We start from the raw sequence: 18,617 nt of genomic DNA, 5'->3' as shown, positions 1-18,617 counted from the left end.
ATCAGTGTTCTCAAGAAGCATCCATTCTCTCAGCCAGCAAAAGGCGGCTGATTCATAATAAAGTTTTAAGTCTGGCAGGGCAAATCCACCTCTTTCCTTAGCGTCCGTTAATATCTTAAATTTTATTCGAGGTTTCTTGCCCTGCCAGACAAATCTAGAGATATCTCTCTGCCACTTCTTGAAACACTCCATTTTATCTAAGATTTGCAATGTTTGAAACAAAAACAACATCCTTGGCAATACATTCATCTTTATCGCAGCAATTCGGCCTAGCAATGATAGCTTCAGGTTTGACCATATTTCTAAATCCTTTTTCGCTTCCATCCAACATTTTTCATAGTTATCCTTAAACAGATTCACATTCTTGGCAGTCATGTTAACCCCTAGGTATTTCACTTTCTTAACCAGTGTTAACCCTGTCTCCTTCTGAAACCTTTCTTTCTCCATCACTGTTAAATTTTTCTCTAAGACTTTAGTTTTCATCTTATTCAACTTAAATCCCGCTACTTGTCCAAATTCTTGAATCAGTTCCAGTACTCTTTTGGTACTAGATTCTGGCTCCTGTAGTGTCAATACCAAATCATCAGCAAATGCTTTCAGTTTGTACTGTTTAGCTCCAACTTGTATGCCTTTAACTGTTTGGTCGTTTAAAAGAACCTCCAGGACCGATATAAAAAGCAATGGAGAGATTGGGCAACCTTGTCGTGTTCCTTTCTCTATCTTAAATTCTTCCGTCACTACATTGTTCACAATTAATTTAGCCTTTTGTTCTGAATAAATTGCCCCTATACCGTTTTCAAAACCTTGACCAACCCCCATCCCCTGTAAGTTTTTCTTCATAAAACTCCAGGAAATATTGTCAAAGGCTTTCTCCGCGTCCACAAATATCAAAACTGCTTTAGTATTAATATTCACTTGTAACTTTTCTAAAATGTTAATTATGTTCCTCGTGTTGTCAGACAAGTGTCTACCCGGGAGAAAGCCAGCTTGGTCTTTATGAATTTCTTCTACTAATACCTTTTTTAGTCTCTTAGCCAAAATGTCTGCAAAAATTTTATAATCCACATTAAGCAAAGATACAGGGCGGTAATTCTTAAGCTGTGTCTTCTCAGACTCTGTTTTCGGTATAAGTGTAATATAAGCTTCCTTCCACGACTCTGGTGCCTTTTTCCCTTCCAATATTCCATTACATACTTCCTTTAAAGGCTGTATTATCCATTCTTTCAAGGTTCTGTAGTATCTTGAAGTCAAACCGTCCGGTCCTGGGGATTTACCCAATTGCATATTCTGAATGGCCCCTTCTATCTCTTGCTCCGTTATTTTATAATTCAACATTAACTTATTTTCTTGAGAGATTTTTTGTAGTCCATTTATTTTCAAAAAACTGTCTATATCCATTTGTTTCTGAGTTTCCTGTGTATATAGTTGTTTAAAATACCTCTGAAAACACTTTCTAATCTCCACTGGATTCTGTATATTTTTCCCTTCTACTTCCAGATTTGTAATAGTGTTAAGTTTCTGTCTTTTTTTCATTTACCAAGCCAGTAGTTTTCCACATTTGTTTGCTGATTCAAATGTCTTTTGTCTCATCTGTTTAATTTTCCATTCTATTTCCTGCTTCTTTCACAGCTCTTATTTTCACCTTAAACCCACCCCATTTCTCTCTTCAGGTCCGGTTCTACCTTGTTCTGGAAACCTCAGGCATTACCTTGGAGACCACCGAGCTGGAAGTAGGGCTAAACCTTAGCACGTGAGTAGGGCGTCCCTTCCTCCCCAGAGCTGAGCTTGCTAGATCCAAAGCAAAAGCACATTGCAGGAGCTCCTCCGGAAGCAGTGCAAGACCTGTACAAGCTTATTCGGGTAAATTTGATGGCCCTGAGCTCAGATCTTGCAAGGTCAGCCTCCAAAAAATATAAACTGCTAGGCAACTTGGGTTTGCTTATGTTTTTGGAATTCCTTGATTAATCTTTTGCTATCATCATGGGATTGTAGAAATTAGGTCAGGGGAGGTTGCAGTAGGAGTCAGGCAGTTTATCAAGGAAAAGAGAGGGTACAGGTAGCAGAGATTGGCATGTGGGGGTATCAGTCCCTGTCGTTGGGCTACTTCCATCCAAACTGGTGTTTATTGCAGCTGTATTCTGCAAAATAGGGACGCGGGTGGCGCTGTGGGTAAAACCTCAGTGCCTAGGACTTGCTGATCGCATGGTCGGCGGTTCGAATCCCCGCGGCGGGGTGCGCTCCCGTCATTCAGTCCCAGCGCCTGCCAACCTAGCAGTTCAAAAGCACCCTCGGGTGCAAGTAGATAAATAGGGACCGCTTACTAGTGGGAAGGTAAACGGTGTTCCGTGTGCTGCGCTGGCTCGCCAGATGCAGCTTGTCACGCTAGCCACGTGACCCGGACGTGTCTGCGGACAGTGCTGGCTCCCAGCCTATAGAGTGAGATGAGCGCACAACCCTAGAGTCTGGCAAGACTGGCCCGTACGGGGTACCTTTACCTTTACTCTGCAAAATATTCTTGACCAGGGCTGTTTTTCAGGGGATACTTGAGGGTACACAGTATTGGCACCTCTTTTTGTTGTGGTTAAAAAGTGTGGCACTTACTGTAAACATGGTGAGTACCGGCACTTATTTTTCTAGGGAAAAAAGCACTGTTCTTGACACAATAATTGCTGGTTGGTTTAGCCTGCTTTATTTGTTGTTCTGCCATACTTCCCCAGTGGGGACACGGGTGGCACTGTGGTCTAAACCACGAGCCTCTTGGACTTGTCGATCAGAAGGTTGGCGGTTCAAATCCCTGTGATGGGGTGATCTCCCGTTGCTCGGTCCCTGCTCCTGCCAACCTAGCAGTTTGAAAGCATGTCAGTGCAAGTAGATAAATAGGTACCACTGCAGCGGGAAGGTAAATGGTGTTTCCATGCACTCTGGCTTCCAACACTGTGTCCCGTTGCGCCAGAAGCGGTTTAGGCCTGCTGGCCACATGACCCAGAAAGCTGTCTGTGGACAAACGCTGGCTCCCTCAGCCTCAAAGCAGGATGAGCGCTCAGTCACCTTTGACTGGATTTAACCGTCCAGGGGTCCTTTATCTTTACCTTACCTTTACTACCACATTGCAGTCCATAGGGGCTTTAGTACAACAAACTTAAACCATAAGTGTTGTAAAAAAACGTACGGGATGTCGGCAGCATCTGCACTGAAAGGAAGCCTTGTGACTACCCTGAAATCTTTTAGGCACAAACAATATTGAAAGTGAGCTTCCATATGATCACCATGATAGCATCACGAGCATGAATGTGCAATAAAACAGGATGTCTGGAGAGACCTGTAAGCTAAACTCCTGCAACTCTCTTCTCTCCCACAGGATCTCGGAGCAGCCTGGGTTGGCCCCAGTTCAAGCACGTGCCCATGTGATCATGGAACTTCCTCTCTCTGTTTCTGGGTAAGGGTCACATGAGGGTAGTTCACACCCAGTTCAAGTTAACGCGACTTCATTGTCAGAGTGTTAAAACGTTTTGCACCTGCCGAGAGATGCATCCAGAACAGAAGCATTCTTGAAGCATGCATGATAAAAAGCCACCTGGAATTTAATACAGTGGTACCATGGTTCTCAAACTTAATCTGTTCTGGAAGTTCGTTCCAAAACCAAGATGTGTTTTCCCATAGAAAGTAATGCAAAATGGATTAATCCATTCCAGACTTTTAAAAACAATCCCTAAAACAGCAATTTAACATGAATTTTACTATCTAACGAGACCATTGATCCATAAAATGAAAGCAATAAACAATATACTGTACTATAACATAATTAAGATAGTATTTTAGATGATAAAAATTAAAATTACATTTTTTTCTTACCTGCACTAATGATAGTCATTGTTTGGATGGGGGGATTTTATCCATTTCCGCAGTCACACAATCAATCAATCAGTAGCTGAACTGGGTTCCACACAGTCACAAAAACAAATTAAACTAAAAAGCCTCAAAAACAAAAATGCAAAATAAATAGCAAAAACAAAAGTGCTAAACTTAATCTGTTCTGAAAGTCCATTTGACTTCCGAAATGTTCAAAAACCAAGGCACAGCTTCTGATTGGTGCAGGTGCCCTGGAAACAAAAGCCAACAGCCGCATTGGATGTTCTGCTTCCAAAAAATGTTCGAAAACTGGAACACTTACTTCTGGGTTTTCGGAGTTTGAGAACCAAAGTGTTTAAGAACCAAGGTTTTTGAGAACCAAGGTACCACTCTATTTGCTCATGGATCATTCTTAAAAAATCTACCTTGTATTTTAAATTTTGATATAACAATTCCCGCATGTCATTCTTCCATGAAGCCCATTCCAAAACGCTCCAATGGTGGAAAAGTTGCATTGTAAGAGGAATCGCATGCAAATGTGTTAAATATGTGTATTTTGTTCATAAGAGTACATTGGGTTGCCTTGATACACAAGTCAGTCCCCGCTCCCAGCCTGCCTTGACCTTCTCTGCCAATCAGAGACATTCACATAGATATTTTCTCCACTTATGGGTGGTGAACTGCACACCAAAATAAACTGGTTGTGTCCTGAATCATTGGTACCAGGGGCAGTGCCGTATTTACATATAAGCTAATCAAGCTATAGCTTAGGGCCCCGCTCTCTTGCGGCCCCCCAGAAAATTTAAAGGGGAAAAAAACTGGATGTACATTTCCAATATATAAGATGAAAAACAAATAAAATAAAACCTACATACCGTACCTATTAGGTCCATAAATTACCATGTAGCATATATTCAACACAAAAAACAGCGGCAATTTGTTGTTGACAAAGGACAGCTGGACATATAAAGGACAGCTGGATACATAAAGGGCCCCATTACCTTCAGTAGCTTAGGGCCTCATCAAACCTAAATCCGGCCCTGACCAGGGGGCCTGTTCCCATGGCCAAAGAGAATAAATCGAAAAAGCTACGCTGCTTGTGCACAAAACTCAATGTGCATTCATACAGAGCAGATTAGCAGAGATTGAGGTCACGTCCACCCCATACTTTAAAGCTTTCTTATACCACTTGGACCTTCACGGCTTCTTCAGAGAATCTTGGGAACTGAGGTTTGTTCAGGGCGCTGAGAGCTGTAGGGAGACCTGTCACAGAGCTGCAATTCCCAGCACCTTTGATGTGGCCTGGGCTTCTGTTTCTCCAGCTTCCCATGCACCCTCATCTAATCATCTGTGGCGTAATGGTTAGAGTGTTGGACTAGGACCTGGGAGAGCAGGGTTTGAATCCCCGCTCGGCCACAAAGCTTACTGGGCGACCTTGGGCCAGTCACCATTTCTTAACCTAACCCCACCTCCAGTGGCGTAGCGTGGGTTGTCAGAACCCGGGGCAAGGCAAGTAATTTGCACCCCTAACCCGTGGATTTGCGCCCCCTAACCCGTGGATTTGCGCCCCCTAACCCTAACCCCCAGATGTTGCGCCCGGTGCGGCCGGCACCCCCTGCACCCCCCACGCTACGCCACTGCCCACCTCGCAGGGTTGTTGTGAGGATGAAATGGGGACGACAACGACAACGACAACCACGTACATCACCTTCAGCTCCTTGGGAGAGAATAAATAATCTAATTAATAAACGATCTCTTCTCTTTCTCTGCAGAGTGGCCGAACCAAATAAGCTCTTCTTCAGCGGGGTGGTGCGGGGCGAAAGTGCCATGAGGAGGGAAAGCCAGGTGGGCAGTCCTGTGCTCCTCCAAGTGACGGTGAGTGACACTTGTCCCCTCCAGATCGGAGCCTTGAGCCGTCGTTCGCAACCCCTTCAATCAGAGTATTTCTAGAGTATCATAGCCAGTTACTGCTGGAACACAGGAGGTTTGGAGGTGGGGGTCTGTTCTGAATAGGGAATGGGATCTAGGGTGTTTGAGATAAAGAGATTGTGGGTTTTTTGTTTATGGTTATTGTGTCCTCCCTGTGCAACTGCTGATTTACTTTCTTCCTTTCTCTGTATATCAATGGGAGCACGTCAAATATCCCGCTCCAATAATCTTAATCAATCAAGCGAACATTTATTGTGTGTGACTAAAAGCCATTACAAATTCAATTACAGATCCAGCAGGTCAATTAAAACCTGTTAAAAGAAACCCAGAGATATACATCCATTTACAATAAGTCAAATTAATGAATCACCTGCACAGCATCGTCTTTTGTATAGCTGGCACAAGTACCTTTTTAGTGACTTTAGAAAATAGGGCTGTTTTGAATGCTGTTTTGAATGCAGCATTCAAGGAACTTCAGTAATAGTTGCAAGGTAGATATAAGAAATTAGATTTATTAAGAATAAGTTTAATTATGATAAAAGTATGTATTGGCAATAAGTAATAGGAATTTGAAATATGGAATAGGCGGGAGGTTGGATCTTTAGTGTTAAGACCAATAGATGTTTTATTGTTTGCTAAGAAAATTATGTGTCTATGGTTATTCTTGTGTGTAATTTGGTATTTGTCCCCCCCCTTTTTTCTTGTTGTATCAATAAAAAACTTTATTTAAAAGAAAGAAAGAAAGAAAGAAAGAAAGAAAGAAAGAAAGAAAGAAAGAAAGAAAGAAAATAGGGCTGTTTTGCATGTGACAAGCAGATCACAGCCACATAATAACCAACATATTTTCACTTCAGGGTTCTGTCCCTGTGGCGGTACCAGCATCTGTTCCAAAAATCACTTTCTGGGGTTTTGATAGAGCTGACAATGGAGAATATAATGGTGGAGATCTTCTCCCTCACCTACCCCACAAATACAAAGAATAATCTTAATCAAAGTTACTGAGATTAATCACTAAATATGTATGTGCCTTTTCAATGCATATTTATGGATGGTGGGGATTTAACTCGTGTTAATAGTTAATAACACTTGGAGGGGGTACTTAGTTCAGCTTAACGCAAATCACACAAGCGTAACCTTGTTTATATGGAGTGAAACCCAGGGGGTGGCGCGAGGTTGGAGGAGGAGTTTGCTTCCCTTCGGCACCCAGTTTCCTTTTCATTCTCCTCCAAAACAGCTTGTCCCTCTCTGTCCACACACCAGGTCTCAAACCAAGGCCAGTCCCTGAATACGCTGGGCTCAGCCTTCCTCAACGTCATGTGGCCCCATGAAATCGCAAATGGAAAGTGGCTCCTCTACCCACTGAAGCTGGAGCTATCGACCCAGCCTCAGCATCGCGCGATCTGCAGCCCAAAACCCAACTCACTCAGTCTGGCTCTGGTAGGTGCTGTGAGAACTTGACAAACAGGGGTTGCATGATAAGCAGGTAATGTTGATGATAACAGTTGATGATAGCACTCATCTCCTCTCTTCCAGGCAGATATGTCTTTGATTCTGGTTCTAGTTGCCATGGGGTTGTTTTTTTAAGGTTCATTTGTCGTTTTTATGATGAACATAAAAATAGTAGTCAGGTCCTCCCACTGCTGCCAGGTTCTTAATAAATACCTGCTGTTTGTAATAGTGAAAGCACAATTAATATTGTGTATTCATGATTTCTCCTAGGGATGTTCAAACATTGCCCATTCTTTTTTTGCAGTTATTTCTGCCTTCCTGGGTGGGAAATTTATCTGTAGAAAGAGATGTGGTTTTTTGTTTTTGCATTGATACGAAGTGCACAGTTCCTGGTTTTTGTTGTTCTCTGCGTCGTATACACAACCGGCAGGTGGATGCAAAGTAGATGTGCCACTAGCCACTCATCTGTTCTTAGGAGACCAGTGGACAGACAACTCTGCCATAGCCTAACTCCCTCCAGCAACTAACATGGTGGGAGAGGAGGGGCTAGGATTGCTTCCTCTCCCAATCAACGAAGATTTGTTAACTGGTTAAATCACAGATCATTCCCTGTCCACAAGGATTTGTTTTATGCGGTTTCCCATACCAAGACACGGTCAGGTTCTAATCACCTCTGTTCAAAAGCCCCATCTTCTGGGCGCAGTTGGCCGTGCGAAAGCATAGGGCTGACTTTGTTTCACATTCTTCCTAATTCAAAAGCACAGACCTAATGTTAATCTATCAGGGGTCAGCAAACTTTTTCAGCAGGGGGCCAATCTACTGTCCCTTAGACCTTGTGGGGGGCCGGACTATATTTTGAAAAAATACCATATTTTTTGCTCTATAAGACTCACTTTTTCCTTCCTAAAAAGTAAGGGGAAATGTGTGTGTGTCTTATGGAGTGAATGCAGGCTGCGCAGCTATCCCAGAAGCCAGAACAGCAAGAGGGATTGCTGCTTTCACTGCGCAGCGATCCCTCTTGCTGTTCTGGCTTCTGAGATTCAGAATATTTTTTTTTCTTGTTTTCCTCCTCCAAAAACTAGGTGCGTCTTGTGGTCTGGTGCGTCTTATAGAGCGAAAAATACGGTAATAACGAATGAATTCCTATGCCCCACAAATAACCCAGAGATGCATTTTAAATAAAAGCACACATTCTACTCATGTAAAAATATGCTGATTCCCGGACCGTCCGTGGGCCGGATTTAGAAGGTGATTGGGCCGGTTCTGGCCCCCAGGCCTTAGTTTGCCTACCCATGGTCCAATTCATCAATTTATGTGTGTATCAGTTTGCTGGTGGTTTTTTTCTGCCTTGTGTCTGGTGTGTGTGTTTAATGGATCCTCAACAGTTGCCTGCAAATCGGTTGCCTGCTTGAGGCAGCGGTGAGGACCAGTTTTTGGTTTGTGATCAGAAAATGACATGTTTCTGAAGTGTCCCCAATCCCTTGCTCTTTTCTTCAGGAGCCTCTTCACCAGGGTAGGAAGAAGCGAGAGGCGGAGCCGCCTGAGGTGCCTGCCAACCAGCCACTGACTTATTGGGGAAAGCAAAAAAATGTCACGTTGGTGAGTGAGATTTTTCACATTGAAAGCATTACGTCTGCCGGCCCTCCACTCAAATTTAGCTGTTTCTTAACCCGTTTTTCATTAAACAACAATCTTAAACACCTGGGTTTTGATGGATCTCTGATGTGTAGGATATAATTTCTGGCAAACCGACTGGTACTAAAATACTTGATTACTCTTTGCCTCATACTTCAGGACTGTGCTGTGGGCACTGCTCATTGCCAGCTTTTCCAGTGTCCTCTCTACAGCTTTGACCGTTCAGCTGTGCTCAGCATCTGGGGCCGTCTCTGGAACAGCACCTTCCTAGAGGTTAGTTGGGCTCCTCCTGCTGGATATTAGATGAACAGCAATATGTGTAAACCTCTGGGGTAAAGGTAGAGATAAAGGGACCCCTGACCATTAGGTCCAGTCGTGACCGACTGGGGTTGCGGCACTCATCTCGCTTTATTGGCCGAGGGAGCCAGCGTACAGCTTCTGGGTCATGTGGCCAGCATGACTAAGCTGCTTGTGGTGAACCAGAACAGCGCACGGAAACGCCATTTACCTTCCCGCCAGAGCAGTACCTATTTATCTACTTGCACTTTTGACGTGCTTTCGAACTGGTAGGTTGGCAGGAGCAGGGACCGAGCAACGGGAGCTCACCCCGTCGTCGGGATTCGAACTGCCGTCCTTCTGATTGGCAAGTCCTAGGCTCTGTGGTTTAACCCACAGCGCCACCCACGCCCCTTAAAAAACCTCTGGGGTAGACTGCGCAAATTAAGGACTTCTCCCTGCCCAGCTAATTTCAGGTCACAAATAATATGTTTTGGGGAGTACCTCCATGAATTGTGTGGCTTGGCTCACAGCGGTAATTGCTTGCAATCCTAGATGAGAGAGTTCCACTTAAAAGGGCCATTTAGAACCTAAAATGAAGGCATGCATCGGACGCAAGGGAACCCTTGCAATACCCACGGCCTTGGTTTTCAGTATCCAAACTGCAGGCTTGTCCATTCCCTGGGATAACTCTGTTGGTAGCGCAGGGGACTCTTAATCTCAGGGCCATGGGTTTGAGCATTGGGCAAAAGATTCCTGCATTGCAGGCGGTTGGGTTAGATGGCACTCAGGGTCCCTTCCAACTCTACCGTCCTATGATTCTATGACTTTTGGTTGTTCTGAGCTCTCTTCCCTTTTGCCGTTAGGAGTACTATGACACGACATCGGTGGAAGTGATCGTTCGAGCCAGCATCACCGTGAAATCTACCATCCGCAACCTGGTTCTGAAGGATGCCACGGCGCAGGTACCGGAGCCTCACGGCTTAGCTCATTTGCCCCTTGTTATTTTCCTTGCACAATCTGAAATACTTTGCAGCCAAGGACAGTTTGTATCTTTAGGTTGTGAACTGCCCTGTGATCTTTGGGCGAAGAGCAGCGTACAAATTTAATAAATGAATAAATGATTTCTACAGTTATGCCTTTCTCACTGTCCCCGCCCCCCCCCCCCATTGCTGCTGCCAGGTCAGAGAGAAGAGGAATCTTAACTGAAATGATATGATGATGATGATGATGATGATTTATTTATTTATATTATTATTTATACCCCGCCCATCTGGCTGGGTTTCCCCGGCCACTCTGGGCGGCTTCCAACAGAATATTATAATACAATAGTCTATTAAACATTAAAAGCTTCCCTAAACAGGGCTGCCTTCAGATGTCTTCTAAAAGTCTGGTACAGTAGTTGTTTTTCTCTTTGACATCTGGTGGGAGGGCATTCCACAGGGAGGGTGCCACTACCGAGAAGGCCCTCTGCCTGGTTCCCTGTAATTTGGTTTCTCGCAGCAAGGGAACCGCCAGAAGGCCCTCGGCACTGGACCTCAGTGTCCGGGCAGAACGATGGAGGTGGAGACGCTCCTTCAGGTATACTGGGCTGAGGCCATTTAGGGCTTTAAAGGTCAGCACCAACACTTTGAATTGTGCTTGGAAACGTGCTGGGAGCCAGTGTAGGTCTTTCAAGACCGGTGTTATGTGGTCTCGGCGGCAGTTCCACTTCTCCCTGTCCCAGTAAAATATGCAATGCCCATTTAAAAAGGGAGAGGGGAAGGATACGAAAATGAGGAGCGAGATACTGTCCAAGAAAACCAGCCTTTTAAATCAGATATGGGCTTTTATGCACATAGCCCAGAGTGTTGCTAACAGTATTGGCATGGGATGCCATGCAGACTGAACCTCCTCCCTATGCAAATAGCAGTAGCAGACTGTCCAAAGAGACTACCAGTCTGTAAGCACCCTTAGTTTGATCCCAGTCTTTTGTTTCAGACAGTGCCAGTGATGTTGGTGCTTGTTCCTTGGAGAGGGAGGTGGTTTTACAGCTGAGCTGAGCAGTGGCTCAGGCTGCCATTCTTCACCACATTTTGGTTTGCTCTCTCACTTTCTGCAACCTTGCTTTCCCCCCCAGATCCCAGTGATGGTCTACTTGGATCCCAGCGTAGCCGTGGCACGAGGCGTGCCTTGGTGGATCATCCTCATTGCGGTACTAGCTGGGATCCTAGTGCTGGGGCTGATCGTCTCCATCCTATGGAAGGTGAGCTGGCCTGGAGAAAGGGGCAGCGGTGACCAGGATGGTTCTGTGGGGCTTTGCCCCTCTTCCAGGGGTTGTGGGCTCTCCTTCCTTGGAGGTTGGATGGCCATCTGCCATAGATGCTTTAGCTGAGATTCCTGTATTGCAGGGGGTTGGACTAGATGACCCTCGGGGTCCCTTCCAGCTCTACAATTCTACGATTCTGTGATGCTGGAGCAGAGTTTACAAGGTGGTTCCAGTTTACTTCATCACACTAAAATTTGAATCTGGACAACAAAGGTCCATTCTTGCAAATAATTGCCTTGATAAAGACCCTTGGAGATTATTCCCATTGCAACAAATGTCCAACCCCTAGAGGCCATTCCCCACAGCCGCAGAGCCCCGAGGTCACATTCTTTCAAAACAATTGGACTGTATCAGATGGGATTTACATTTTGAAGTTAACTGCCTGGTGGCAGGGAACCTAAAGCCTCTACCCTGTGGAGAATGATGGGAGATGGAGTTCGCTTGAGTGGTACCCATGAACACAGATGAGTCTTAGGATGCCATCCTGTTGCTGCTGTTCAGGCCTTTAGACCCCATCCCTGGAGACAGGTCATATGCAAAGCTGATAACGCCATTCATACTTCTCCTCGCTCCCAGTGCGGCTTCTTCAAGAGGACAAGCCGGGAATCGAAATACTCCACGAACTATTACCGGGCTCGGCTGGCCATACAGCCGTCTGATGCCGATAGGCAGGCCATGGAGGCCTAGCGGTAATGCCCGGCCTCGCCACCTGACTGACCCCCTGCTTGTACGTGTGTAGGAGTGAGGGCACAGATGTGGGAATGGGAATAACAAGTGATGGAGTGCTCTTAATGTGAGCTCACTAAAAATATTAGTGCATGTGCAAGCAAACAGCAGGCCAGTGGACTTCCAAGTATGCCCTCAGTGCACCCGGGAGTGTGTGTGTGGAGGATTTTGCAGATCGTAACATACAAGAGTGATTACCATTATGTTGTGCATGTGGATTTCTTGGTGGGTTGCAAGGATGTTGACTGTTAACAATACATAGCCATGAAATAATCCACGGATAGTCAAGGACTTCAGGAAGCACTAGCACCAAAAGCCTAAATGCTGTTGGAAATGACGGTGTGTGAGTGTGTAGCAGAATATAATTCTGCAAATGCCTTGAGAGTTGGGTGCGTGCATGCAAAAAAAGCAGGAGTGTGAAGTACTTAGCTGCTACTCAGGTATATGCTCACAAGTGCAGATGACAGTCTACAAAATCCTCGGGCTAGTTAAGATAGCTGGTGCCTGGATGGCATTGCTGGGCACCCAATGAGGCCCCAAACCCACTGCAAATCCCTGAAGCCCCCCGGCTCTACTGCATGTTCTCCTTAGCAGCATTGCTTGTTCTAAGTAAGTCAGCAGCTAGTGGCAAGGACAAGGAGCTGCTGCCTCCTCTCTCTCTCTCTGGATGCACTGGGCCCAAAGTGGGAGGGCAAGTGGATGGACAGCAGTGACAACAAGGAGTAGGCAGGACCACTGAGGACATCCTGTCCCTGATCCCACCTAACTCTCAGATCGTGGAGCTGATACCGGGTTTGTGTGTGAATGTGCCAAAGATTAGAAACTATGTCACAACAGGGGCCCACCCAGATGGTTTTACTTTATGGGAACAGATACCCTAATTCAGCACTTCTGAACCTCCAGTGTCTAGACATGCAGGTCCCTCTACCTGGTCTTGTTTTATCTCCTCCATCCCTGCAAGCTACCACAGCTGACAGGATGTGTCCTGCCAAAACGCCTGGCTTCCCATTAGGACTGACGGAGTATCTGCCTTTGTCCAGAATATTTCTTGTGCTGTAGTAGCGTTGGGGAACCTGTGACTCACCAGATGTTGATGGGACACTTTCTTCCACCAATGCTAGCCAGCATGACAGAGGGCCAGGAATGATAAGAGTAGTAGTTCAATGACATTTGGAGGGGCACAGATTCCACCCTACAAGCCCAGAATATGGTAAACCTCCCCCTGGATGTGGTGCAAAAGTGCAAGACGCTTTTCAGTAATCAGCTAGCAAATGCACACAGGAGGGGAAATCTATAGACGGCTGCAAGGGGGTGAGAGTGCCCTGATGAATGAATCCTCACAAGTGTTTGTGAGTGTCAAAAAGTGCATGCTAATAGGCTATGTCTTCCCGATGCATGGCGTGTGGTGAGCAGGCTCCATCCCAGGGGATGAAGAACGGGGTCTGGAGAGGACCCATGGGAACATACATCATCACTGCTGGTTACAGCTGTTGGATGCAGCCCATGGGTTGATGGCAAAACAGCAGGCATCCTGCCCTGCCTTCCAGCTGTTCCATTGGGGAATCTGTTCATTACTTTCATAGATTGAATATTGTGGCTTCTTCTTCCCCAGCTTGGCTTCTTCAAACGTGCCCGCTACCATGAAGACAAGGTGCCGCAGTATCACGCAGTCAAGATTCCTCACCAGGAGCGCCAGCTTTTCCGGGAGGAGAAGACGGGCACCATTACCAAGAAGGACTGGGTCACTAACTGGAATGCGGAGGGCGATGGTCACGTTCCTGTCTCGGCCTAGATACATCCCTGCCCTGGCCTCCCTGTGGCATGCTTCTGATTGGCAGAGAGAGCTGCTACTGGATAAACCTTTGTGTTGGCACCAGCCTGGTTGATAGTAGGGTTCCTTGCCTGCTCTCCTCTCTGGAAGATCTGCGGACACTGGACTGCCCCTTTCTTGTGGGGATTCAGCAGAGATTCAGGGGGACACGTGCTTAACCATGGAGGTTATGGTGACAGATTCTGCAAGGCCAAAGGTTGCTAAGGATATTTTTTTCTGGTATTCTGCTTTTCCTTGCAAAGCTGGGCAGCAGCCGATGCAGAAAACTGAACCAGCAGTAGGAGGAACCCTCTATTTCTAGTTTCCTAAAGCGTTATCTGCTGGGAACAGAACTTTGTATTTTGCTGCTGAGAGTTGGAATAGCATCTATCACTGTCTACCCCGCTGCAAATGGGGCATACATTTGCTACAAGACCCGATTCTTTGGGAAAGAGAAGAACCTGGATTCCTTGGGTGTGTTAGAAGGGTTCAAAGCCAAAAAAAACCCACCCCCAACCACCCCTGGTGAAGAAGACGAGAGATTCCCCCTTCTTGAGCAAGATCACTTTCTTCATGCTAGCTTTTTGTAATTTATTTTGTCTAACTAATATTGGAGAGCCTTGATGCCTGAAGTTGAGAACTAGGTTGGGTTTGAGACAACTTGCTTTAGTGCAGGAGTGAATAACCTGCAGCCTTCCATATGATGTTAGACTCAAGCTCCCATTAATCCCAACCAGTGCGGCCAAAATGGTGTGGGATGATTGGGAATTGTAGTCCAGCAACATCTAGAGAACCACATGTTCTCCATCGCTGGTGTAATAACAGAAGTTCTTCAATAACGTTGGTGGCTCCCTGGTATGGTTTGCAGCTTTCTCCAAAAACAAGGAAGGCTATTGCCATTCTGGAAGGATATCAATGCCAGTCTTAATCATATGCTAATAACCACAGCCTGGGTAGGGGGCAAAGTGGCAAGGGCAGGGCCTGCAGGAAAAACATTTTAAAAAATTGTGCCACACGATGAATGCAGAAGGATACCTCCCAGCCCCTTCACTCTCTTCCTTGGTCACCATATGGCAGTGGCAACTTCAGTTGGGTTGTCACACATGCGTGCTTACACACACACACAAAACCTCCTTCCTTGGTGGCCTAGACAACTCCCCTGCCTCTTTTCCAACAGTTCCTTCTTTGTAACATTGGTATGCAGTGACCTGCCTCGCTAGGGTAGTGTGAGAATGGTGAGCAGGATAAGCAGAATACTTCACAGCCCTTATTGAAAATGTCACTGAAATTTTGGATGATAAAAATGGCAGCCAGGGTCAAGCCCCCTACCCTTCTCTACCACACCCTCCAACATTTCTCCGATGAAAATAGGGACGTCCCATTCCATAATTTATAGCCCACCCACACTTCTTACTGGGTTGCCCCAGGCACTCGGGGCAGCTTCCAACATACATAAAAACATAATGAAACTTTTTTTAAAAAAAAAACCTTCCCTATACAGGATTGCCTTCTGATAGCTTGGGGGGTTGGATAACCCTCCAACACTTCTCCAGTGAAAACAGGGACACCCTAAGGAAAAGTGGGACATTCCGGGATCAAATCAGAAACTGGGATGGTTTCTAAATCAGGGGTCTCCCTGGAAAATAGGGACACTTGGAGGGTCTGATCTGTTGAACCACACTGTTGACGTAGATGTTTAATGCAGGAAGAAGATGGATTTCTTTAAATCATAAAGTATCAGAGGTTGGTGGGTATAGGAGACACTGGCGTCCCAGTATCCTTACTAAAAGGGTTCACTGCTCTAGAACCCCTTCTGACCACTCTTCAGGAAGAACAGGTGCCTATAACCCTTTTTTTACTGGTTCCCTTAGCTCCTACATTCAACTCCATGCTTTCCAACAAGCTGTGCCTTTTCCAAGGTCGGGGCGGGGGGGGGGGAATGTTAATACTAATCTGAATTTTGCGGGAAGGACTGTCCCTTCCAATCTCTCGTCAGACGCAAATGGTGACAATTTGCAGGCGGCCATTGCTTTCAGATCTACCTTTTTGTGATTGCTGATTGTAAAATAACAAAACTACCGTTCCCAGGATTCTCCGCGACTGTTAAAGTGGTATAAAGAGTGCTTTAAGTGTAGGGCGTGTGGATGTGACCAGAATCACCAGTGGGTAGAATAAGGTGTGGGAAAAGCAGGGCAAGAACTTTCCACCTCTTTACTGAAACTCATAAAAGCAAGACCTTGCAGCAAACCCATTCAACCCACTGTTAAATGGCTTTTGGAAGGGAGGCCAGAGTTAGTGAAGTAGAAACGACAAAGGACTATGGCATCTGAAAAGACTACAGATCCACCGAAGCATAAGGTCTCCAGTCCACACTCCAGTTTATGCCACGCAATAAATCTGGTAATCTTTATTGTGCTGCAAACCTCTTTGCTGTTAAATGACTGCTGTGATCAGGGTCTCGTTTGCAGTGGGTTTATGTTGCATTTCTCAGTAGGTTGGCAGCAAAATGGAAATGCCTGGCTGATAAAAGCAACACAACTCCCCGACTTGGGCTAAGCAGAAAAGAAGGGAAACTCCCAAACACAACCTCCTGCGTGGTATCTGGATAACGCTGCTTGAAAAACACAGAAGGCACCTGCGGATTGAAAACCAGCCTCCTGCTGATGAAGTGTAATACATTAAGCATGAAATTTCTTAATAACATATCTGGACAGAAATCCCTCAGGGTGACATTCAGTTGCAAGGGACACTGAGGAAAGGCTGTAGGCACACTTGGGTTGTTTATTTTTCCTTGTCATGCTCTCAAACAACTGCATTTTATGCCAAAACACAACAGCTACGATGGAGGGGCTCACAGCATTCACACTCCCAAGAAGGCCTTGGATCTCCCATAGCTGGAGCCTTGGATTCAAACAGAAATCAAGCATTGCTCTCTCTCTCTCTCTCTCTCTCTCTCTCTCTCTGTCTCTCTGTCTCTCTGTCTCTCTGTCGTCTGTTGCTTCCAGCTCTGAACAAGGGTCTTTGTCTTTCTAACTACCAGACAGTTAAGGGAGGGGGCCTACCAATTTGTCTTAATGGAACCATTTGCTGGATCCAGGAATTGGAAGGGTCTCTGCATAACAGCCTATTCCACCCCAAACAGATACACCATTTGTTTCCAAAACATGCAGCAGAAGACGCTATTGAAACCACAACAACTGCACTGAGGAGTTTAGCCATAAATAAAATTAGTTCACATGGTAACATCAGCACAGCATATGGCAGAGAGAGCAAATTTACTGTCCATGCATGACTTGGGGCTGGGTGTGCAGGAGGCAGATCAATTAGGCAGATGGAGCAACTGAGGAACTTGAAGGAACCGATTCAAAAACCTCAGTTATCCTGATTTTGGCACTTCCTCTGTAGGTACCCAGATCTTTTATAATAGGGTACCTTATAGGGGGTTTTGGACTACAGCTCCCATAATCCCTTACTTTTAGCTAAGGCTGATGGGAGTTGGGAGTCCTCCACATTCGATGGGCACCAGGTTTGCTTCCCCTGTGTAAAAATGTGAACTATTTCACAAATGAACAAACCATTGCAGTGTGCGCCTATAAGGACCTCAATTTCCCTCTGTTTATTTGCCTCAGAAAGGCAACATGCTCACCTAAGTGCTCCAGAAAGTGCTGCTGAAAGTGTAACTGGTGGTTGTAGTTATTGACAGATCTGGCCCTTTAGTGCACATGACAATAAATAAATAAAGTTCCAGGTCGTTAATACAATCCTATATAGCTGTTAATTGCAAAAATGACCTGCTTATTCTCTGGCTCTACTTTCTGGAATATTGTGAAAACTTTATTCTAGCAGAAGGAGACTGTAATAATCATTTAACAGGAAGAGTGGGTGGGGATTGAGGAAGATTTAATGGCAGCAAGCCTAGAGGAAGCTATGAAAAAGCAAATGTGACCAAGACTAATTCACAGCAACATATGGACAAGATGTAAACAAAGCTTATATTTAATGTACAGCCCCGTCTGCCTAGAGAGACAGGGTGAGTTACAGCAATTTTAAAAAATCTTGTTTAAAAAAGTCTTATAAAGGTAAAGGGACCCCTGACCATTAGGTCCAGTCGTGGCCGACTCTGGGGTTGCGGCGCTCATCTCGCTTTATTGGCCGAGGGAGCCGGCGTACAGCTTCTGGGTCATGTGGCCAGCGTGACTAAGCCACTTCTGGTGAACCAGAGCAGCGCATGGAAACGCCGTTTACCTTCCCGCGGTAGCGGTACCTATTTATCTACTTGTACTTTTGACGTGCTTTCGAACTGCTAGGTTGGCAGGAGCAGGGACCGAGCAACGGGAGCTCACCCCATCGCGGGGATTCGAACCGCCGACCTTCTGATCGGCAAGTCCTAGGCTCTGTGGTTTAACCCACAGCGCCACTCGCGTATATTCAGGACTATTTTTCAGCTTGAGCTCACTAGCGCTCAGCTTCTGACTTCTCAGGTGGGCACCATTGCCATTCTAAGAGAACAAGAGAGACGTTCATGGTGAGCTCCAGCACCTCTTTTTCTAGAAAAATAACACTGCATATATACATATTCTCACTTTACATTCTTAATTAATGCTTAACATACGTTACATATACACAAAGAAAAGT

At 45.6% G+C, this 18,617-nt stretch overlaps 1 protein-coding gene and 2 long non-coding RNA genes across 21 annotated transcripts in view; 1 reads left to right on the top strand and 2 right to left on the bottom strand.

The window, feature by feature from the left end:
• Positions 1–5,597, bottom strand: part of LOC310755775 — a 332,521-nt gene extending 326,924 nt beyond the window's left edge. Inside the window, exons 1-2 of the long non-coding RNA XR_014544534.1 lie at positions 5,495–5,597; positions 4,730–5,318 (exon numbers count right to left, since the gene is read on the bottom strand). This is a non-coding gene — a long non-coding RNA (uncharacterized lncRNA). The remainder of the gene's footprint in view (positions 1–4,729; positions 5,319–5,494) is intronic.
• Positions 1–16,392, top strand: part of ITGA7 (integrin subunit alpha 7) — a 96,902-nt gene extending 80,510 nt beyond the window's left edge. For 12 of the 19 annotated variants that reach the window (XM_083598592.1, XM_083598587.1, XM_083598576.1 and 9 more), the window contains 9 exons: positions 1,671–1,750; positions 3,359–3,436; positions 5,622–5,724; positions 7,039–7,215; positions 8,725–8,826; positions 9,022–9,135; positions 10,005–10,103; positions 11,258–11,383; positions 13,785–16,392. In XM_083598592.1, coding sequence (XP_083454718.1) covers positions 1,671–1,750; positions 3,359–3,436; positions 5,622–5,724; positions 7,039–7,215; positions 8,725–8,826; positions 9,022–9,135; positions 10,005–10,103; positions 11,258–11,383; positions 13,785–13,964 — 1,059 coding nt within the window. In that variant the 3' untranslated portion in view covers positions 13,965–16,392. Of the gene's footprint in view, positions 1–1,670; positions 1,751–3,358; positions 3,437–5,621; positions 5,725–7,038; positions 7,216–8,724; positions 8,827–9,021; positions 9,136–10,004; positions 10,104–11,257; positions 11,384–12,022; positions 12,174–13,784 lie in introns of all 19 variants that reach the window. The other 7 variants (XM_083598591.1, XM_083598589.1, XM_083598586.1 and 4 more) reach the window with 2 other exon arrangements.
• LOC310755762 overlaps positions 1–18,617 on the bottom strand; it is a 1,619,227-nt gene that overhangs the window by 1,277,314 nt on the left and 323,296 nt on the right. The window lies entirely within an intron of this gene.

Source organism: Podarcis filfolensis (genome assembly GCF_964270895.1).
Source record: "Podarcis filfolensis genome assembly, chromosome: 2".
Taxonomy (NCBI): Eukaryota; Metazoa; Chordata; class Lepidosauria; order Squamata; family Lacertidae; genus Podarcis; species Podarcis filfolensis.
Note: the sequence above shows the minus strand (reverse complement) of the source record. Positions and strands in the feature narration are given on the sequence as shown.